At 37.6% G+C, this 23,243-nt stretch overlaps 1 protein-coding gene and 1 long non-coding RNA gene across 11 annotated transcripts in view; one reads left to right on the top strand and one right to left on the bottom strand.

Moving 5' to 3' along the window:
* LOC135685585 (uncharacterized) overlaps positions 1-16,974 on the bottom strand; it is a 29,309-nt gene extending 12,335 nt beyond the window's left edge. For 2 of the 3 annotated variants that reach the window (XM_065201568.2, XM_065201569.2), the window contains exons 1-4: positions 15,333-16,974; positions 10,539-10,595; positions 7,454-7,649; positions 3,041-3,093 (exon numbers count right to left, since the gene is read on the bottom strand). In XM_065201568.2, coding sequence (XP_065057640.2) covers positions 3,041-3,093; positions 7,454-7,649; positions 10,539-10,595; positions 15,333-16,974 — 1,948 coding nt within the window. Of the gene's footprint in view, positions 1-3,040; positions 3,094-6,030; positions 7,650-10,538; positions 10,596-15,332 lie in introns of those variants that run through there. The other variant, XM_089112771.1, reaches the window with a different exon arrangement.
* Positions 1-22,766, top strand: part of LOC135685588 (uncharacterized) — a 32,202-nt gene extending 9,436 nt beyond the window's left edge. The window contains exons 3-6 of one of the 8 annotated variants that reach the window (XR_016144643.1): positions 1,963-11,218; positions 12,013-12,081; positions 18,541-18,621; positions 21,679-22,766. This is a non-coding gene — a long non-coding RNA (uncharacterized LOC135685588). Of the gene's footprint in view, positions 1-1,962; positions 11,219-12,012 lie in introns of all 8 variants that reach the window. The other 7 variants (XR_016144639.1, XR_016144644.1, XR_016144641.1 and 4 more) reach the window with 7 other exon arrangements.
* The last annotated feature ends 477 nt before the right edge of the window (positions 22,767-23,243 follow it).

Here is a 23,243-nt window from a genome sequence, read left to right as displayed (position 1 = left end):
CCATTTTAAGTGTTAACAATCCCTCTAGATTATTCCCAACATCAGACTCAAGGACCATAAGGTGTGGCTATGGCTGAGCAAGCACTCCATTCAGCACTGGCAATCATAGGCGTATGAGACATAGGGGCTCGGGGATACAGGCCCCCAATAAGGTTAAATTTTTCGAACTTCAGGCCCATTCGGATAGTTTTATCTCAATTAAGCAACAATCTTCAGGCAAGACCCATACTAAGCCCCTCTGAACGTTCAGCCTCCGCCTCGCTCCTACTGTCAATTATAAATAATGAGTACAAAGTCCAACTAGTGGGATTGTAACAACCAGAGCCGCCCAACCTGACTTTTTCATAGGGACGCAAAGGCTTGTATAGGGTGCCGAAAACTCGAAAAAAGTTTGATACGGCCGACTTTTCTGGTTATTAGGTCTCTAGGAGGTCAGCAGAGACAAAGAAGACGCCTTAAAATTTTCTTGAGGTGCATGGCCCCCTAGAACAGTCTCATTCCAGGACACGTCTTTGGGCCCTTTAAGTACTGTGTTACCTAAAATGTTAAATCATTTTGTATGGAGGGCACAGCATTCATGGGGCACACAGAAATAATCCGAAGACAGTCTGTGTTTGAGTTGTCCTAACTCATGTCCCAACATCTTCTAGGGAAAATTTTGAATTTCAAAGAGTCTCTTTGGCTCTGCTGACCTTCAGAGACCTAATTAATAGACAATTCAGTTGTTTAACTGTTTTATCCTAGATTAGTCCGTCTGCTACCTCAAGTCACTTCCACGGACGTACAGTTTTAGGTGCACAAGATAAGAAGAAATAGCCCTAAAAAGTGCATTCAAAGCTAAAACATAATGAAACCAGCTCTTATTATGTTTCTTCAAAAAGGGTAAATTAAACAGATTACTTTTAACTCAAAACATTGACTTCCTGTTTCTCAGGGACGCCGGGGAAGGGGGCGCAGGGGGTCAACTGCCCCTGTTGCCTTTTGATAAAAAGGGCAAGGGGGGCCAGAGTGCCCTTTTCATTTAAGTGCCCTTGAAACCAGCCATTTCTAACAATCAGATAGATTTATATTAAATTCTGGTTGTAGTGCCTAGTTCATTAAAACAATTCTCAGAACTTGTAAATAAATTCCTTATGCCAAAAGATAGCCAATTTTCAAGATACGCACAGAAGATCGAAATAAAATGGCAGATACGAAGGAATTAGTAGAAGCTGAGAATTATCTTACGAATGCTTTTTTTCTCAAGTCTGCCCCCCTTGCCCCTTGGTTTTTTTCCGGCGTCACTGATGTTTCTAGTAGGTACTTCAGGTTTCTTTTCAAGGGTCAGGCCTAGTTTTCTTAACAGTTGTCGGGTTTTTTTGTCTTTTATAATATTTCTTTAAAGTTTGATAAATATTTACTTAATTTTGCATCAAGTCTTCATTTTGCACCATTTCTAGCACCTTTCAACTGTGTCATATTGAATTCACAGATATGTTAAAAATCGCATTTTCTAGCCCTATGAGTAACTGAAAACCTTCACTAGGACCGACTCTTCCCATTATCTGTTACCCCAACACACCCCTAGTTTCACCCTGACTGTAAGTTGTGTTATAAGTATGTTTGAGCTTGTTTAGTTGCCCCAAAGTAAAAGTTTAGCAAAACAAAGGTAAATATTTTATCTAGCGCTTTGGATTCCCCTCCAAGGTACCAAATGAACACAGCAGTTACAACAAGAACAAATCCCTCATTTGACCACTCTTGGAATTTCCCCAAACATGTTCTTGACACATTTTCATTAGGTTCATTTGCTTGGATTGGCTTCGAAGACAGTCATTTCGTACGTGAATCGGTCCAACTTAACCTGACACCCCCATGAAAAATTGTTATATTTGGGACCCTGTTCTCACGTGGGGGTCAGTCTATCTTTGACATACAAGGTTAGAAAATATAAGACCATTACCAGAATGCCAATCTTTTCAGGAAAAGACAATAATGTTAGTTATGAAGGGCACCATTTTGCTGCTGGCTCTTCAAGCGAAAAAGGCCACGTCGCCACTGGTAACAACTTCTGGAAGGTACGAAAATTAATTGCTATATGTATGGACGTCGAAATTTGAATGCGCATTGTATGACAGAATCAAGGCCATCCGGGTGTTTTCTTAGTTTCTTTCCCTCTTCCTTTTTCTTTTACATTCTTGATATTTCTGTGTTTTAGACGATTTAATTTTATCTTTTATGTGATGTTTTGAAACAATACTTGCATACAACAAAAACACGGGGTTTGGTGTATAAAATCTTTCTTTGTCAGGCTCAATATCTAAATATGTGCTTTCTGTCATAATATTGCTATAGAGCAGCCTACGTGGTACCTTCTTCTTTTCCAATGATACAAATTGTCCTAATCATTCAGTTTTTCCTTCCAAGCACATCGGAGCGTTGAGAAAATTGGGGGGGGGCCTAAAACCAAATTAAAAGTGAGGCTATAGCCCCTCCAGTCCCCGTGCCCCGCAGTGCCAGCTAGCAACAAAAGCACCTACATGATTGAGGCATCGACCCAAAAAACTTGATACATAACCTGAGTTTGCATCCCCCCTAGCTACAGGCTTACCAGTGAATGAACATAACGAACCCTCAGAGCTAGAATACCACCGTCAGGGGGAGGGGCGGTGCCGGAAATCGTTTGGGGGTAGATCCCCAGATTTTACCGACAAAAGTGGTGATCTTGAGGTGTGACTGTTGGGAATAATACAACGTAGCCAAGCTGCTTCGAGAGAAATATGGAGCCATTCGAGTATACAAGAAAACTTCTTAGGCAGGAATAGAGTACATAAAATGGATAGATTTCGTCTTCGTTTGCAGAATTTTTTGATTAACTACTAAAGTTATATAATGGTCAAATTGCTTGACTTGTGCCGCTTGTCAAGAAAAATCATCCCACCCCTCTTTGCATTTACGTTTGATAGAAGGCTCAAAACGATTTACTGGAGGATTTCAACTGAGCTGTAAAGAGTAAAGAAAAAATTTAATTTCGATATGTTATTTAACTGTTTGAACTTACGGCTTATTGTTGATGCAATAGTGTAACCAGAAAATGTGATGTACTGCAATTCTCTACAAAAAAACATACAAATACCCAATTACTTTACTATTGTATGCATGGGATTGCAATATAAAAATAATAACAACGGTTGAATAAAGTATTAAAAACATAGGTTAACCTCTTAAGGATCATTTCTTTGGGCCCGTTCAATTATATGTAACACAAGTCATTACACGAAAACGCAATGAGTTGACCAAAAACCATTGAAAGAAAATGCTAAAACCACTATTCTTTTTCGCAGAAGTTTGATTTTAAAACTTTAAGGAAAGTTTTCATAACAACGTTTGTGTTTTCGTGCCCAGACACTTCAAAATTAAACATTTCATAAACATAAGGTAAGAACAATATTTGGTAGAATGATAAATTTTCTCTTTGATAACCCAGATTTGAAAATTTGAGATTGATAACCCAGAAGTAAAGATGACACAATCAAGCAAAAATCCAAGTTAATCAGCATATGATCTGAAAAATTGTCAAGTATTGTTTACTGTTGGTATTTTATTTAAGAAATAATGATAAAGAAAACGTATGAACACGTTTATCGGTGAGAGAATGATGTTTCGTTAATAAAAAGCAAAGGCCTAAAAATGATTATATTAAATAAAACCCAGGACAGGTGCGGGCTGGATGAAATAATCCCTAAAAGATATTCAGCGCAAAATGTTGGAAAAATTTTGGGATTGACGACGGCTAAACTCAGGGCACGCTGGGAACTGGTAGCGAGGCAGTCTCCTTTCAAGCAACCACGACTCTGAATTGTTAAATTACATAATTTTAGTGATGCAGTAATGGTTATTGGGGATGGGGCAAGGTTGGCATGTACGCACCCTGTTTTTGAATTCCAAAAAATTATGTTTTTATTGAACATAATTTATAGTATTGTTCAAGGTAGTAGTTTGTGGAAACTTGCCCACCCTTTAATACTGTCCAAATTATGTTTCTTTCAAAACGCAACGTTGCGAGCTCAAAAAACGTCTTCTAAAATTGAATCCCTTCTTGCCTGGTTACGCTGGATACCAATGTTGCAAACTGTTCACAAAACTATAGGAAAAACGTTACAAAAGCTTCTTGCTGCTTTCCTTTGATGAGCATTTTAGTTAAAGAATATTATTTTATAGGACCACGTAAGGCATGTTGCAAGGATTAATCATGACAAACAGACAGCCTGTTTTTTCCATCGCAGTTAAAATTTCTTCTACAGAGAATAGAAGGGTTTGTGCGATCACTTTGTAAAGCATGTTGAACGAGGGGCTGAGACTAACAATTAAAAGATTTCTCAATGCCTTCTATTGATTCATAATCTAAGAACCCTTCATTGTAACCCCAAACTTTTCGTTATAAAAAATATGAAAGTAGTTATAGTCCAGGGGTGCCGTGGAGGAGGGTTCGTGAGGGTTCAGAGGCTCGAGAGGGCTAAGTCACCTTAACAAGCGATCACATGTTTGGTTGGACATAATAAAAATACAAATTTTCATACAGAATTAAACACTTCATCGTTACTGCTGTAATGTGCGTCTTGTCAAAACTACCAGAACCCTATATAAAGCCTATAAGTATGTACAAAAGAATGTATAGTTTATTTTAATAAAACCATGTATTACATATCTAAAATAAGAAAGTGTAAGTAAAATGTTGCTTAAGAAGCTGATTAACACAGAATTTGACAAATTCTGTGTTGACAAATCTTTTATTATGCTATAGATTTACCGTGAATGAGCAATTTCCTAGCAGTATTTTTGGGTTGGTGAATAGTTTTGATGATTTCATATACGCAAAGGAGAACCTTTAACACAAATTCAAGTTCAGTTTGCAATAGTTTTGCGAGTATAGTTTGGGTTGGGTCATGGGCGGGTTTCTAGAGGTTGCTTGCATCGCATTTCCCAACTTTTTTGGACGGCCTCCCTTTTCAAGTCTTGGACAAAATACCAATTTCTAAATATCCTTGATTTGAACTTACCAAGAATAAGAAAAAGCACAATTTCCCCCAAAAACCAATGTTGGTTTCATTGTGACATAATTTGGAGATATATTGTAAAAAAGCAGCAAGTATTTCCATGGAAATATAGTTAACATTGGATTTTGGAGAGGGAAACTGTATTTTCTTGTTAGATATCTCAATTTTTGACCCAAAAACTAGATATTTAATCAGCTTGAATAGCGTGTTTCTGTAACGCGTTCTCTAGAAAGAAATGTCCCCACTCGTTGTGTCATTCCTTGCGCCTAACGAATACGCATTCTAGCTGAAAAATAATGATTCTGCAGGATTGATGTGAAATTCAGTCACAAGTCATTCTTTGATTTCGCATTTCTTACAAAAACAATACAGACTAAACATTAAGACTAAACATTGAGAGTTTTATACCATCAGCTAGAAATATCAAAATTAGAAAATGTGCTAGTGTAAGGAAGCACAGCTCACAACAAGGGAAGAGAGGTCAAATTTGTATTACGATAGGATAACCTGTTTTAATTATTATCTTTGCTATGAACTGGTATGTTATGTTGTTGAATTGGTTATTTTGGAAACCCATCCTGTACCGATAGACAAATCGTGTTCGGGATCCGAACATATCAAATCAAATGCTAAATGAAAAAGGGTTTCTAAGACAACAGTATACATAATGATGCAAATATAACTGAATGACTAGTGTAAAGTCCAGTAGGTAAATGATTTGATTACTGTTTGCTTCCATAATCTTAAAGGTTGGCTTGGTCTAACAGGCTAAATTTTACCAAAGCAAAGCAGTTAATTTTTAATGTGAGTTTTTGGGGATACCAATCAACTTTATCTAAACTGCAAATGGGTGGGTGGCAAATGAATTTCAGCAGCACTTGCTTAAGATGTTATAATGTACAGAAATGAGTGATCGGCTTAGGGTGCAACACAAATCGGCTTAGGGTAAAGACAACTTGAATATGAGAAATACCGAAATGTATGCTTAGTAGAATCAGAGATTTGAAGCACAATAAGTATCAAAGCCTAAACATGCAATTACAAAAATATAAAGCTGTGATTTTGATACAATTAATTGTCTACATCCATAATTTTATATCAACTATCCATATAAACATGCATTTAGATGCTTATCAGAAATCGCACAAAACTTTCTAAGCTGAAGACAAATGTATCAAAATATTGGTGTAGCCCATGCCTATTTCAATCAAATCCTGCAAATGGCTTTTGAGTTTCAAAAATTGCCCAGATGGGTTTTGCATCTTCATGAAAAGGGACAATTTGGATGGTGCTAAACTGCACACTCCTTTTCTGGTCACAAAAATTAATAAATTTTTAATGCATCCCTTTTTCAACTTTTGTAATATATTGGCTTGCGTAGAAATTGGAAAGAAGTAAGGCTAGGCAGAGGAATTCTACTGATCCAAGGAATTTTATTTCCATTTTTCAGACCCTCCTGTTTTTTTCCTCCATATTTATCAAAAGTTGCTGTCCATCAAGACAGCTAGGGGAAGATTTCACATACCATATTCTAACCAGTGGCACAAGAAGCAATTCAGTGCCTCTTTGGAAAAAAAATTTTTCTACAGCTGAAAAATTTTTAGAAAAGGAGAGGATGATTGAGTCGTACTAAAATTACATTCAAAATTGGATGCTTTAGATTTATTTCGTGCTTTGGAAGGTTTAAACGGTATCATTAGCCAAACAGTGAAATATATTGGAACTCAGGTTGCTAACGGTATAATGCTGGAAGATATTAAGAGAAGGCGTCGATTTTGTTAAATCTAATATCCCTCGGCCAAACTAGAAACCAAAGTCTTGGGAGACAATTTTTTCGTTGTATATTATATGATCCAAAAGACTAGTTAGATTTGCTTTTTTTAAAGTTGTTTTCTTTGATTTGACACCAAATTTCTTGTAAAAACAACATAAACAGTATCTCGTTTGTGTAATTATTCTAAACTGTTATTTTCCATTTTAATTCTGTAATGTAAGCTAATTATTCTGTTTTCATTATATACATATAGAAGCAAGAGACATTCGAAGGAAGGTAGCTGTAGTTTTCAGTTCTAGCCTGGTGGGTCTAAATGAAAAGAATGGGGGGAGACATATTCGGGAGCATAAATGGGGTGGTATGACATGATATCAATATAGCCTTTTCCACTGAATTTTCATTTATTGTTAATTACAATCATCTATTCAATCGATAATTTAAGTTGTGATCTAAATTTTCATCAATATCTTTGGTAAAGATTTTATAGACTTCAACTAAAGTCTTGATTCAATTTGAAGAAAAAAATGTACAGGAGCAGAATTAGACTTGCTGCTTAAGAATCCTTGGTAAGATGCTTTTGCCAAATCTAAAATGCAGTCTCTTATGTGGCACTTTCTCCAAAACATTGAATTTGTAGTAGTACCTCAGTGCTCTAGCCATCTTTTCATACGTCATCTTCTTCCTTTTCTTTGACTGCCCCCACAGATTAGCAATAAACTCCGTTCTAATAAGCTTGAATTCTCCGACGTCTTTGCGAGTCCACGCTATGTATTTTGGGCTATACTCGTCGTTGTTAAGCAAATCTAGTAGGAACTCCCACAAATGCAAACAGTGATTTGCTGAAATTCAAATGCATTGAAGAGATTTAAATAGGCATGTTTAGACACACAGTGTTTATCTTGGCCATAGTTTCTAATTTCGTGCATTTGTTTATTTTGGCCATACGAGGAAGAACAAATCCTTGGTTACCGTGAAACATTTCGTATTAAACTTAGGAGGTGTATAGGATATGGCAGCAGACTAGAACTCGAAGCTCAAGAAGGGCGTAGAGCCAGGGAACCTTCCTTTTCTGTTGGGGCATTAGAGTACATTACACCCAATCTATTTTATAAGGACCAGATATTCTTTGCTGAGGTTCAATGGTACTATTTTTGGGTAAATTGAAGCTCGGGTGTTTTCAATATTCTTATTGAAACATTGATTATTCTTTAACTACATAATATAAAGACATCTTGATAACAGTTTTAAATGACATGAATAATAGCACGGTTTATCAGCTGATAAAATTTGCTTTGTATTGTTGATACGAAAGAAAAGTTTTCAAGCACATTGTCTTTCAACCAGTTTTTAATCAGAGGCTGGGCAGGTCCTTACACTGTTCTTATTTATCGGAATATCAAGCCACAGTGTGCTAATGAATCCTGCTCTTAAAAAAGAGTGTGCTGTATGACTATGACTTGTTTCCCAACAGGCTCTTTAAGTAACATTGATCACGAGGTCTTAAATCTCTAACTATGTCACCAAAAACGAGATATCGATAACCGGATGATATCGATATCCCTAATCAAAATCTGGAATATACAAAAAACAGTTTTCATTATTCCAGTGCGAAATTGTGGGGAGGAATATCTTGGTATATAAGGAATAACCACCAGTTTCTGAATTTTTATTAAGGACAATTTGCTACCTTAGCCTTCACCCTTAAGCACGATCCCTAGGAAGAGTAGCATTTTACAAAGCATTTTATTGGCGGTATGTTGCAATTGTTTTCTTTGCAGTATGTTTGATAGATATGTTTACAAATTAAATAACGGATTGGGATTTGTGGGTGAATGAATCCTTTCTTGTGACTTTTTGAGAGAATTGTTTGAGAACTATCTTGCTCTTTTTACAACATTGCAGCCCTGGTGAAGGCAAAATATTCATTATTTGGGTGTTGCAAATAAGCAAAGTTTAGAAGTACAAAGAGGATACTGTTACAAGCAGCGTGAGCATTTTGGCTTGGTTACGAAGGGGGCAGGGGAGAGATTTGTTTCAAAGCCAAAGAAATGGGTAAACCGAAAAAAATCTAGGTACATTATCCTAAACCCCGTTTTTCCACACCTTAAACAAAAGGCAATCTGTCTCGTTGTGAATTGGTTAACGAGAACAATAGCTGGAACAATAGCCTAAACACGATTCCAGCGTTCCGCCATATTTTTTACAATGCGATAAATTAAAGGGGAACTGGAAACAATAAAAAATCCCTTTGTTCTTATAATCAATCAACGTCGTGACAGATTGCCTTTAATCCCTTGGCTACGATGCCACAGCATTCAAATCGCCCAAACTCCATTTCTGAATCCGACACTCTGCCTTCAGCTAAATTTAGCAAATATGGCAGCAGTAGATCAAATGTTTGCTGTGCCATGCTGTATCTTTAAGGGCATTATCAACAGCACCAGTCTGTTAATCCTATATATTTGGAGAATGTTGTCCTTCTCTTTAACCTTGTTTTTCAACTCAGTTTAACGAAACTTGTTTCTAACGTGTGCGCAAAATCGAAATTATTTGCGGCCTGCGCAGTGAAATCAGAGATAAAAACAAATGTTAATATGAAAAAGTCTTTAAATGAAGTAAATTAGGAAACATGTTTATCACTTCATAGTGAGGAAGGTATACCGTAAATCATCGAACTAGCTCCCTGAGGGCTTATTTATTTTTGATATTTTAGGATGGGGGCTTATTCGAGGGGGGGGGGGCTTATAGAATCATTGTTGACATTAAGAAGACATTATTAAAAGACCTCGTTTATTTAAGTAGAAATTTCTTTATGAGCATTTAATTAATTACTACCAAAAGTATGAATTTGTTGTGGTAATTCAATAAAACGCCATAGGCAACCTCAGATGGCAAAAATCATCAAATTGAGGAGTCAAATTTGAGAATTTATGGTAGCAGTGGGGGCTTATTCCAGGAGGAGGGGCTTATTGACAATTTGTAGTTCTAGGGTGGGGGCTTATTCGAGGGGGGGGTTTCGAGGGGGGGCAATTCGAGGATTTACGGTATGCCCCTATGACGTGTTTGAGTTAAACAAGCTCCATCTTGCACCAAAGTCAATGTTATTGCAGCTTTAGCGTCTATTTGATGCAATTCAACGTAGACAAGGTTCCAGCGTGTCGAGAATAACAAAATATTAACATGGTGGACATTGAGTAGAATTTCAGTGAAACTTAGAATTTTCAGACTAACTGTTTACCAACCTTAGATGATAATTTTCATGGTCAGCCTTCTCTACTCTTAGGAATTTGGTTCAAGTTAAAGCAAAAAAAGTTACTGTTTCAAGGATAAAGATTGTGAAATCTTAAAGGGGAAAATTATATTTTTCCAACATCATGTTCCTTTCGCCAATCTAGTGTATTTTGCTAACCTAAAAACTTACAAAAGCACACATGCTCTTAATTATTTGTTTAACAATTTTTCTGATTAGTAACAAACATCAATTGTGCTAAAAAATGTTGAAACTTTCAAACCTGCACGGACCACGCCTTCTAAATTGAGAAGACTTTGGTTGTTCAGATGCTTCTTTGTGAAATATTTGTAAAGACTGAATAAAAGTTGGAAAACATAACGAGAGCAACCGGGGTTTGGGTGTTTTATGAACATATGCCCCCAGATTAGGAAAGCAGGGTGTACCCACTAAACAATAAAGTGTATGAACTTCAATTTTTTGACTTAAATTTACTTACGTTGAGTTCTTGGCTTGTTTTTCAGGCCTTTCCTTGAAGATTCTCGCGTGAAAATTTCTGCACAAAAAGAGAACAAATGAAATAAAAGCAATCGTCTGAGGTTAGTATGAAATTAGAGATTGTGGTTAGTATGAAATAAGAGATTGTGCGTGGTTATAGAGTAGTATCAAAATGCCCGCATTGTATGGTAAATTATACAAACTATTTTTACCAGACAGAAGACAAACGTTGGAAATGACGAAGACCTGCAACCTGATACAGCCAGTTTTAATGACGAAAGCTTCATCAAGAAATGAAGAACAGCTGTAGTAAATGGATGTCGGGTTAAGTAATTATGGGAAGTTCCTGAAGAAATAACCACCTGTGCCTCCACAGCTGCTATCGCTCTGTTTGCACAACGCAGCAACATAAACAAACAACAAGAGACAATCTGACGCGTGTGGCTTTCATTCTCCCTTTACGATGTATGTTATCTAGGGCACACAATTGGAGAAAGGCAGGGACGCATTGCCTTCTAATTTAGGACCAAGCCAAATTTGTTAACATTCCAGAAAGTTTCTAAAGATGGGGATGTGGCAGGTCCTCTTGCTACAGTATTTTCTCCAATTAGCGGACATCGTCGGGGCAAGAGCAAGGTATCCGCTAATTGGAAGTGTCAGCCTTTCAGAAAGTTTTGCTATGTAAGTCCCAAATTTGAAAATAGACCCGAATTTTGTATCTAAAAGGTGTAATCAGTGGTGGCGCCAGGGGAGGGCTAGCCTCTCCAGCCCTCCCCCCTATTGAAACATCATTTTCTCTAACAGAAAACCCAATAATGATTTTATTCACTTCATTTTCTGTAACAATTGCATTGGTTAGCATCATTCAGATTCCATTTTTATAGCTACGCGATAAGAGCAGCCAAATTCACCCAGGGTTGCAGAACTATCTACCAACTAATACCAGAATAGATAATTGCAGTTTTATATTACTAAGTGTCCAGAGACCCCCTCCCCACCAAGGGGTCTGTGTTCCCGTTCCCATGTTCCCTAAAAATTCTTAAAAAATTCTCTCCCGTTCCCCATGATGTTTTCTAAATGCTCCCTAAAGTCGCTAGAGAACTTGTCAAAATGGTCCTCTGATCCCCGTTAAAAATGTAAGATGTTCCTTACTTTCCTTTAACAAACGGCAGGTTCTCTTTTTGTTTAAAACCCCTAGGAGAGCCTCATCAGACACCATCTACAATTCTGAAAACAGTGCACGCACGTTGCTTAAACGAGATACCTATGCCAAGCTCCAGTTGTATAAGATACGTCATGTTTTGATATGCGTGTATATTAGCAGCTCTACTTTTGGTTTTTAGGTTCTAAACTCCAGAATTCTGTTTGAACGACATACAATCGTGCTTATATGAGCGGGGCCTAAATATCTGTTTGATACCACCATTTGTTAATTATGTAAAAACTAATATATATCTATTCCATTACATTGACAGGCATACCAATGAACTCAGTTCGTGCTGAACTACAGAGCAGTTGCATTCATGTGAACTTCAGATTGCGAGGTTTGTAGACAAATTGCCTGACTTTTTAACTAATTTCAACCTAGACTAACAATCATTATCAGCCCGGGTTGTGCAAGATTTTGTGGAATGAAGCCCTTGTATATACCATAGATTCTCGAATAAGTGCTAACATGTGGTACACCCTTTCCAAAAGACCCATATCGAGAAATTATTTTTCCAGAAATGAAGCAGACATCATAGGGATTGGAGGAGAAGCTACCCCTTCCCAAAATTCGACACAAATAAGAAGATGAACCTCGAAAACAACAGAAATTTAACTTGCCAAACCATTCAAAAAGCTCAATTTCCGTCTCAAAATGGACTATGAGCATTTTCATGACTGTTACTGGAGCGCGTAATGCGTAATGTCTCTGTAAACCATTTGAATAAACCAAATTACATTAACAAAACCAAGGATGCAGACGAATTGAAACAGTCATTAGGTACACAAATGTGGTTTGCCAAAGATACATTGAATTGCAAATCTAAGATACCATTTCTTTTTTTCAAAAAAACCAAAAGTCAACCCACATAATCAACAGCCCAACTGAAAATCTGCTTATTCTCTATGAATCGCATTACAAGACAGGTTTTAAAAGGACTGGTTTGAAACCTTTCAATTTCGTGGTTTCAACAGAACATTGTTCTTGGGCTTGAACAAAAGGCAGGATACTGAAACCGTGACGCCAATAAACATCGGGATACCCCTTATTTGAAAAATAAACGCTGCATTGAATGCAGAAAGCCTTCCAATCAAACAAAACTGCCAAACTGCTTATCATGGACCTTGTATTTCAATTTAACATCCAACTGAATTCTTTTATTCGTTACAATTTAAAGCTAGTTGTTTTAGTAAAATAGAGTCGAATTAGCTATACCGCACTCCTGGTTGAGGATGAATTGTATGCAAAGAACTCTCTTTCAAATAATATCGAACTAGTTTCAGCAAACAAAAACAAAACTTACATTTTGGATATAATGGCAAGTAAAACGCCAGCTGTCACCCCTAACCCTACAAATTGGCCTGTGGTGCCCCTCTATTGACTGGGTAACACCATTGAGGAACGTTGGTTCCGTGACCACCAAACTTAGAATGCTCTATTTCTTTTCTAGTTGGTGATGTTAGAGAAAGGCTCATGAGCCTATAGCTAAGCCCTAATAAGGTAAAGGGAAAATGAATTAGGAAGCGAGAGAGGAAATATCAAGTTTGTTTACTTTTGTTTTGAATAAAGACAGGTTGTAAGAGTCTGGGAAACAGAAAGGGGGTAGGACATTCCAAAGTTTACAGGATCTAGGGAGGAAGAAAAGAAGGTTCTTGTGAGAGTTGAAAGTAAAAGTAAAATTAGAGCATGTTGAAAAATTGAAAGAAACGTTTGGTCTGGCAAGGTTAATCATTTAAGATTAAAGAATTATCTAGAATCAGCAAGTCTCAGTGTACTGAAATTGTTTCAAAGAAATTTAGAAAGGAATGTTTTTGTAAAATTTTTAATGCTGTCTATATTTGGCCATGATATAAATCTGAATAAATGTCGAGAGCAATAAGAGATATTTCATAAAAAGTGATTTTGAAAAAAGCAAACATTTAGTAAACTAAAGCTTTTCGTCTGACACTCTTCAGAGTTTAAAACGTCAGAACATAGACCGAAAACTCTACGTTAGGAAATATATATACGCAGTTGTGGATCGAAATAGGCCAATTAAAGCCATTTTCAAGTTATGTACCACCAAAAGATTGTTTAAAAAGTGATTTGCAATATTTTTCCTTGTGAAACTTTAAGTGTAACGTGAAACAACAACTTTTTATCCTTTAAACGAGAGATTAAACGTGGAATTCCATATTTCTTCCTTGATTAAATAGTTGAGTCAGACAATATAAATGCTGGAGATTGAAAATAGAAAACAGGAACAAACAGAATCGTTAAAGATCAGATAGAAATACAAACTATTAAAATGTTGATCAAAAATGAACCTGCATTTAGTAATTGCAAATTTACAACAAAGCCAACCTAGTGATCAGTTTCAATTGATGCAAGAAGGGTGCAAATGCAAACGGAGCTTCAGGGGGGTGTTCAAGAAATTTGTTACCAATTTTCGGGGCAAAAGCGAGATAAACTTTGGCTCAGGAGATTAGTGGACTAACATTTCGAAAACCGGCATGATTGTGGTTGTTCTTACGCATGATTTCTATCAGTTTAATTTTCGAGCTGCTACCCACCTCCCCAGTTTCATAGGCTCTTGTACAGGCCCGTAGCCAAGGGGTGGCATGGGTGCCAATGCCACCCCTGGAGCAAGAGAGTGCCAGCTGTTTGCTATTCCCGAGAATCTTTTCTCTACATTTCTAATGGAGTTTTTCTTCGTGGTCATTGGATTGCTGTTCAACCTAATACTGGAAGAAGGAAAGATGCTTATTGGGGTCTATTATTACCCATGTAGAACTTAAGATTATGCCTGGTGCTCAAAAATTTTTTTGCTGTCAAGCAAAAACTTGACGCTACTTGGACGCTTCTCAGAAAATTGCTGAAAAACAACTGCCTGCAACACAGTGGTCAGGGCATTTCAAAATCACAAGTCATGTGAACAAGAAATTTTGTGGACAATATTCTGTAGTATAGACACCCAATGGAATGATCAGTGGTCAGGAACATTCAGCGAAAAAGGGCCTTTGTTTACTAGCACTGCGATGATTTTGTCAGAACCGACAGTGATATTGTCAGTATCAGTATTTTTTTCCACAAACTCTAGCCACCGCCACCCCCCCCCCTCCCCCCTCACCCCTACAAAAGCTAACTTCGCTAGCATTGAACACAGGAAGTTTGCCACCCCTACCCCACACCCTGGCTCGGGTTTGCTCTTGTACCCAAAGAATTGAAGGGCGACCCATATGAATGAAAAAGCATACAAGCTAACTATTTTGATTAATATCTACAACAAGCAAGACTTTCTTGGCATGAGATGGAGAAGATTTGTGGCTGCAAGCTGGATATTTCAACCTGCGTGGAACTAAAAGCGTGTGAAGTTTCCACACCTTGAATATCGAAAATTGCTTACAACATCAAGAATCTTTTTAACGGCTTGGATAAAAAAATTGTTGAAATGTACTGACTGTGTGAACATCTTTTTGGGAAGGTACAACAGACCACAAACAAATTAAGTGGGCCCCAACAAATCTGCCAAAGCTAGAGCATGTTGAATGTTTGTTTTGTCAGTTATCAAGTTTCAATCAGTATAGAAACATTAAAAAAACTACCTACCGTCAGAAATAAAGCCAGAAGTTTGTCCATTTGCATCAAGTCCGTTGTTAACTGTTTCTGTGGCATATGCACAAACTTTGTCATTGCTGTTTGACGAAATACTCCATTGTTCAATATTTTGATTCGAAGACACGCTGGCCAATGTTTCTGTAGAGGGTGACAAATCGATATTTGTTTTGCACTCTATTTCATTTACATTCAACGGACTTTCAATCTTTCTATTATAAGTTTCTTGGTCAGATAACGATATTTCCTGCTTGCTTTTTGTATAACTGTCATCATCAGCATCAACAGGGGTATACGGACGAGGTCTTATGATGATATCCGGGCTGTTACCAGTGTCACGCAAAGGTGAGGCACCATCGCACATCGATGGCAACTGATCATGAACTACAGAGACATCACGAAGGCACGGATACCGTCCCAAATAAACGCCATTTTTCCCACACTCTGCCCTTTCTTTATTGTAAGCTTTCCTCATACTGGAAGTCAACTCATCGAAATCGAGCTTTGCATTATCCCAGGCATCAATATTTTCACTCGAAAATGCATTTGAAGAACCTAACTTCGATGTCATGTGTTTCAGATCACATGGTATCGATGTTACGTTCTTTGCATGTAAATAATCGGTAGGATGACTCTGGTTTTGTTTCAGTACACAAGTTGATGAAAGAACGTTGGATACAGAACAGTTACCTTTAGCGGTTGTTGTGGCATCTCGAGTATCAAAAGTATTACACGGAGCAGAGTTGGAAGAAAAGGTATTGATCCTTGTCCATAACTCTTGGAGATACCCGATATCAATCAAGTCGGTGAGCAAGGAAGTATTACAGCTCTCCTCTACATTCTGCTGCAAAACGAGCTCGATTTCCTTCCAAGTGAATAAAAGCTCTTCGGGGCGATAGCGCGTGGCACTAAACTCATCTCCACAACGGCGCCCGATTTCGAAATCAGCAAGTGCCCCTGAGAAATTAGCATCAAGATTTGCTTGCAAATATTTCTGTTCAAAACTTTCTCTGAATATCACTTTCATAACCTGTTTGTGTAGCACAGACGGAAGCGAGCACGATTGACTCTGCAACCCTTTTGCTTCAATCTCTGCATTCAAAACAAGGCCATTGGCTGAGGAAGTCGTGTTGACATCAACAGGTCTACAAATTGCATCCTTCGTGGAAGGATGTTTGTTAATGTTTGAAGGTGGAACTAGCTCTGCTTCCTCGAAACAGCCTTTTCGCAGGAGACCATCAATTACTGGACTATCTTTCAGGACAAAACGGTCATGTTTATCATACAAAACTTCGTTGCCTGTTGCGTTCATTTTATTTCTTGACTGAGCAAGTCTTGCGTGTCTGCCTCTTGCCTGGAGATTCAGTGGTGAATGGCGACTAGGCAGCAACGTATTACCGGACATTGGTCCGGTTGAAGTAGGTCCTGGCTGAATTTGTTGCCGAAAAATTGTTTGGCTTTTTTCGTACAAGGCAGAGTGAAGAATATTATTGCGTGGAGACTGTCTTTGGTGTGATTGACTGTCCAGTGACAGGGACTGCATCAGTCTGTCATTTTGATAAACAGTAAATACCTGTTTTATTTGCGGCAGAAAAGATGTAGATCGCATATTAACCGTCGTCTGTTGCTGATCCATCTATGATATCCAGGATCAGTTGCCAACAACGGTCGCTCCCTCCAACAACAATGTTTCCTTCAAGCCTTAATCAGCAACAAAGCTAAAACATGTATTCTTAAACGTAGGAACATACCAGTTATTAAACATAACACTTACAGGATTCATCGAGGTATTAACGTCGCTAATGCTTGGATTGTTGCTTTCACTGCCGTCCTTCGATGCAGATCTCTTCCATGTTTGTACACAGTAGCTGCAAATTTGATACCACTAAATACATAACGTGTACTCACATTGTTCCAATTATCCATGCGTTATACATGGACTTCCGCTGCAATGGGTAACCTATGTTCAAGTAGAATTTCCTTACTTTCGACCAGTATCCCGTACTTTATCGTAAATACGAAACCGGTTTCTCGCTGTCGAAATAATGTCGATAACGAGCTCTTTCTGTTTAGAGACTTGAATATAATTTGATTGTCCTCGTTCTCGTCACAGCTAATAGGGCTGTATTTATTCAGTTAATTCTTCATTCTTTGTGTTGTTATTCCAGCACCAAATTAGGCCAGTCGATAATCAGATCTAAAATTGAAAAAGGGTTCAAATTGTTTCAATTTAAAACAGAAACTTTCTCAAGCAGCAAATATTCCTCCAGGGGGCGGATACACACAGGCAGTAGCGGCGCCACGGGGGGGACTGGGGGGGACACGTCCCTCCCAGTTCTCAGCAGAATCGAGTTTGTTTTTCGTCTAAATTCGATGAGAAAATGTTGGAGGAGGGGTAATATTTTGACACCGTACTTTTTGTGATGTAATCCTATGATTTTCAAATTGCCAATTTTCAAACAAAAGTTAGTCATAGGCGCTCCCTTCAGATAAAATTTGCGTTCCCTGTTGGTAAAATGGCGTTTCTGGTGGTTAAAAGGGCGTGGCTTAACTTTTTTTGGTTTGTCCCCTCTAGAGCTTAGTGGCTGGCGCCGCCATTGCACCCAGGGACACATAAAAAGGAGGGTTGGCCTAAAATCGGCCGTTTTCTAGACATTTGACCTACTTATCTAACCTCAATGTTTGCATTCATGCATGCACTCTTTTTGAATAATAGTATGAATGTTGTCAAGCCTCGATAACATATTCTTATGGGCCTAGATATATTCTGTCCTCAAATATAAACCACGCTTTCTGAAAAAGCGAGGTCATTCAGTCAGTCAGTCAGTTATTAGACAGACAATGATTCTGTGCCTGCATATTCTTTAAACAATATTCTCATAAAAAAGAATGTACTTTAGACATTTATACATTCTTTTTATATGATAACGCACAGCTCATCCTAAATTAACACAAATTAACTTTTTCTTTAATTACAAATTAACAAACGACGAATGGAAAAGAACAGCGTTTTTCAGTGTTTACAGAATGATTTGAGTTATTTCACAAGTTTTTCAATCGCAATGTTTAGAAATAAAACACTTGAACTGTCACGGGACAATTTTTGTGGTCCATCTGATTTCTAATCTCTCTTTTCAGCAAAAATGGTCATGGTGGTAAACATTAATTTTTCTACAACTTAATTCAATCAATTGTTTCTAAGGCCACCAAATAAAAGTTTTGCATGAAACTTTTAGAAGTACTGATGAACAACTGAACTCTATCTACTCTGCTTTCTTCACAGGTGAGTAAATTTTTAAAATCACATTGATGTTTAAAATCCGTTGCGTGTAACAGAACCCCGAAATGAAACCAATACAATACGGAATAGAAACGGTATCGTGGAAACAGGGCCTCGTTTTTGTGTCAGTATTGGCCTTGTCACAATGGCAGATACGAAGTGAACCGTTCTCTTTCTTTTTTAATGAGAACTGCGGCTTTTAAGCAAGATCGGCTTCTATTCGAGCCCAGGTTTCTATTTGAGAAAATACGGTAACCCAGGGACAGCGCCACAAAATTGAAGCTGGGGGGGGGGGCTGAGAATAAGGTTTAGTGACATAGGAGGACCCACCGGATGGGTCCGATGCGCAAGAAAAAATTTTAGAATCCAGCCTTTAAAATGGCAAAAAAACAATCTCCCAGAATAAAATTTAACAAATTACTATACCGCTAAGAATTGTACATACTATAAAATTCGACGATTCTCAGAAAAACATTGATTATTGATTTTTAATTGTTATTTTTTATACTCTTTTCAAAAATAGTTAAAAAAGACGGTCAAAATTTTTATTTTTGAAAAAGTAGGGGGCTTCATCCCCCGAGCCCCCCTCCCAGTGGCGCCGTGCCTGTAACCACAGTCGGAGACCCCCAGTCGCTATGTGGTATCCACAGTTCACGGGCCGTTTTGCAGACCATCCGGCGAAGCATTTCGCGGACCGTTGCGCGGAAGTCGCGGACCGTTTCGCAGACCGTCTCGCTGCTTTGTAATTAACGTCATGGGCTTTTCATTGAGTAATTGTCTTGTTCAAAGCAATCTGGGGAGCCTTTGCCACCGCTTCAAAATCTAATCAAGACACCTGAGCCGACGAACAATATAATTCAAAAGGGAATAGCTGTTTATAGAACCTAATCTTAATTATTACGTAAATCATTTCACAGTTCAATGGCCTCATCTCAAACTGACAAAAGATTGCCAGTCCCTGACTATGTCGATATTGCATTTCTTTGCATAAGTAGCTTTTTATAGCGAGGATGAACAATAAAAGAAACATATGGTATTGAAAGGGGCATGAACAGCGACAGCAGAACCAGAGGCCACCAAGGGCTAACACGGGCCACCAAGGGTCACCAGGGGCATGCATCCTGCAATTTATTAAAAAATGTCAAAGTGGTCCACTCTTTGGAATTGTTGACATGTGCCCCTTCCTACCTGTGCTCCTCCAACTTCGAAAATCTTCTGACATCCCTGCTGCTGAACTCTTCCCAGTTTTCGTAGATGCAAATATGTGAAAGCCCCTGTTTTACCCCATTCCCCCAATTATCAATGAATCCTCTCTTTTGCCTTTTGTGAAACAATGTTCTGTATAGTTTTCTATAGCTTTTATTCTGTATTTTTATCTATAGCTTTTCAAAGCAATAAATAAATTAGCACAGAGCTAGTAAGTGGTTTCTTTCTTATCTGATAGCTAAGGCAATAGTCATCATTTCTAAGGCAATAGTCATCATTTCCACCATTTTTAGCCTCTCAAAGGTGAAGAATTTTGCCTCTTCACACCTGACGGACATGGATATTATTTATGGTCAACTTTTTTCTGTTTCTCTAACTCATATATCCACAAATTTGTAGGACATTTTGTCATAAAGAATTGCTTGGTCCTCACAGTCACTCAGCCTTTAGGAATTGCTAACAGCCCAAGCTGTTCAATTTGCAGACCAAACTAGAGATGAAACACCAGATCAATGTTTTGCATTTATTGGTGTCATCCAGGGTAGAAGAAAAAAAACCAAAAAGTTGAAAGGAGCACAGACACGGCTATGAAGTAGCATCAAATCGGGCTGAAAGAGTGCTACAAACAAGGTCCAGAGGCATACCACCCCAGAAAGAAGTAAAATTTAGGGCCACTTACTTTGCCCTGGTAGCCTCTGTGGGACCTTTTAGTCGGGAAAAAAAGTTAGCTATCAATTTTTCCAAACTATAGACCTACTGTCATTTTCTGTTTGATTCAAATAAACAAAGCACAGTCTTAAAAGTAGCAGGGCTTTTCAAATGTACCATGGGTATCATGGGAGCAACAGCACCCAATAATAGGCAAACTGTGTTCTTAAACAGGGTACTGAATGAAAAACAATTGAAAAGAAAACCCCTACAATGGATGTTGCTTGGGACTCAAACTTGTAACCTTGGGCAAAGGAAGCACAGAGCTTTCCATTCTACCAAACTAATCCTTTTCCCCATGGGTATTCTGTGATACTCCCTCGCAAACAAAGGTGAATGCCCCTCCCCCCAAAGGCTGGCGAGAGGATCTGGAGGCCCTGGGGCAAAACTGAATTACACATCCAAAATGCAGACATTGCAATGACACAGAAAGTTAGCTACTGAATGGATACAAATAAGAGACAAATAATAGAAATATACCTAAATATACTCGTTTTTTACTTTTTATACTCCCTGAAAGACAAGGAGCACTGTGGGCAAAACAAGAACAGAAAATTTTTGTGACCTCACCCTTCAGATTAGCATAAATTTGAGGTGAACAACACGAGGCCATGTCAAATGCATTTACAAAAGCAATAATGGAAAATTTATGCCAGATTTGCTAATATACTGACCCACCAAGAGGAAGGAGAGTGTACTGAAAGTTTATGACATTTTTTAGTTAATTCAAGAAAATTTCTAATATAGTTTTCTCAAAATTGGTTATGGTATATACAGTAACAACAAAAATCACAGTTTAAATAATGTCATCATTGGACCAACCTGTTTTGTTTAAACCCCAAGAAAAGATATTTCAAGGTCTGCTTATTTGGAACTGATAGATTTAATTTTTTTAATAGAATTATGAAAAATGGACGAATTTAAAAAAATATACAAAATTGATATTTTCTAAGTAATATTGAGTTTCAGAGACTGTCCTTTAACTAGAGTAATCTCAAACTAACAACAAATCTTCTTGAATAAAAATATGCAAAGTAGCCATTCTTTTGTTTTTTTTTCAGATCAATTATCATGAAAATTCATCTCAGTAAAAAACTGTTAACAGCTTGATCCACTGCTATATTTGTATGCTTTATTGTCTTTCAGGTTATTAATGCACCTTTGGTTCAGGACTGCAAAGATTTGAAGGAAGAACAGTTTTTGGGTGGTGTTTGTTTCGAACCCTCAGGCAAACGAAATAATATTTTGAAGATTGCTACTGCCATAACATTTTGCATTTTGCTTAGGTCCCACCCACATCAAATTTGTAGATCAATGTCCGATATTCTAAGAGGTAAATTTTCCCAGTGCCCCGGAAGCAACTTTCCGAGAAAACATGCTAAGAATAAGGTATTCTTTATTTCAAAATTGCACATCTTGATTCCATCTACAATTACTGCCAAAAGTCTTGGAACACTAACGTAGGTTTCCAAAGGCAAATACAGCCATCCCTCTCCCCCTAGGAACAATGTTGATTAACTATAGCAAAATTAAAAGGGTTATGGAGTATGCTTTTTCTTGTGTGATATTGTTTGATATTTTTCTTTACTTTCAACATTGTTTTGGGGGGAAAGGGGGACGGAAGTAGTAGTATTCGAGAAAACAAATAAAAAATAGAAAAACACAGCGCAAAGTATTTACAATGGGTCGGCAGAAGATGTTCTCAACAACTTGTCGGCTCTAGGCTTCAAATGCCAAGCAAGTTAATTAAAGTGTTAAGTACGATAAGCTGCCAATAAATTCTACTTCAGATTTTTCCAAAGCAGCTTTGAATTCCTTATACCTGTTTCTGTTGTATGTTTGTTAGTGCTGGCTTTCCAAATAAATCAGGTATAAACGAATCCTGAACCCCAAAGTATTTCTATTTTTATTAAGGATATTCAGTGTCTCATCTTTCGTTACAGTTAAAAAAACAAAAACGTCTAATTCTGGAAGTTTTCAATCAACACCGAGGTTCTGTCCACCAGTTTCACAATGCTTAGCATTTCTGTTGTCAAACTAACTATTTTGACATAGGCCTGCCCTAAAATGATCCAAATTTAACACAAAATGGGGCTTCTTGAAACACGAATACCATTACATAATAAATACCGTTACAGAGCCGGGAAAATAAATGTTATTGCGAAAACACCAAAGAATCTAAAATTATAACCAGTCTTTCTCAGTCTCTTTAATAATTTATCGATAAGTTACCTTGGAGTACGAGGGAGACCTCTTGTCTTGCGAAGGTAGTGTGACTTTTGCAGACTTGTCAACAACCTTTAACCCTATCCAATTTCGAGAGAGGAAGTATATTCGAAAACAAAAGAACCAAATCTGTGGAAAGCCCGTATTATTTGCCAACAGGAAGTGCTGGGTTTTCGTCACGCCCTATTTATCCGGGGGTTTCAAGAAAATCAAATTTGACGACGTTTCTGTTGCAAATGGTTCATGAATTTATAAAAATAATACAAAATCACAACAACTGGGACAAGACACATTGAGTCTTGTAGAGGAGGTTATTATTTATCCTAAACAGTTTGTGACTTTGGAGAAAAGTGCAAAAAATAATTCTGTAACATTGTTTTTCCATCAATTTTAAAGAAATATCACTTAAATTCAGTCTTAATACTAGTTTTTTGTGATAAGAATAAAAAGTTTTGCAAAGCTTGAAACATCTGCTCTCTGCATAA

This window comes from Rhopilema esculentum, chromosome 15 (assembly GCF_057945365.1).
Source record: "Rhopilema esculentum isolate cy_ngs chromosome 15, ASM5794536v1, whole genome shotgun sequence".
Classification (NCBI taxonomy): Eukaryota; Metazoa; Cnidaria; class Scyphozoa; order Rhizostomeae; family Rhizostomatidae; genus Rhopilema; species Rhopilema esculentum.
The sequence above is the reverse complement of the archived record's forward strand: the minus strand, read 5'-3'. Positions and strand labels throughout refer to the sequence as shown.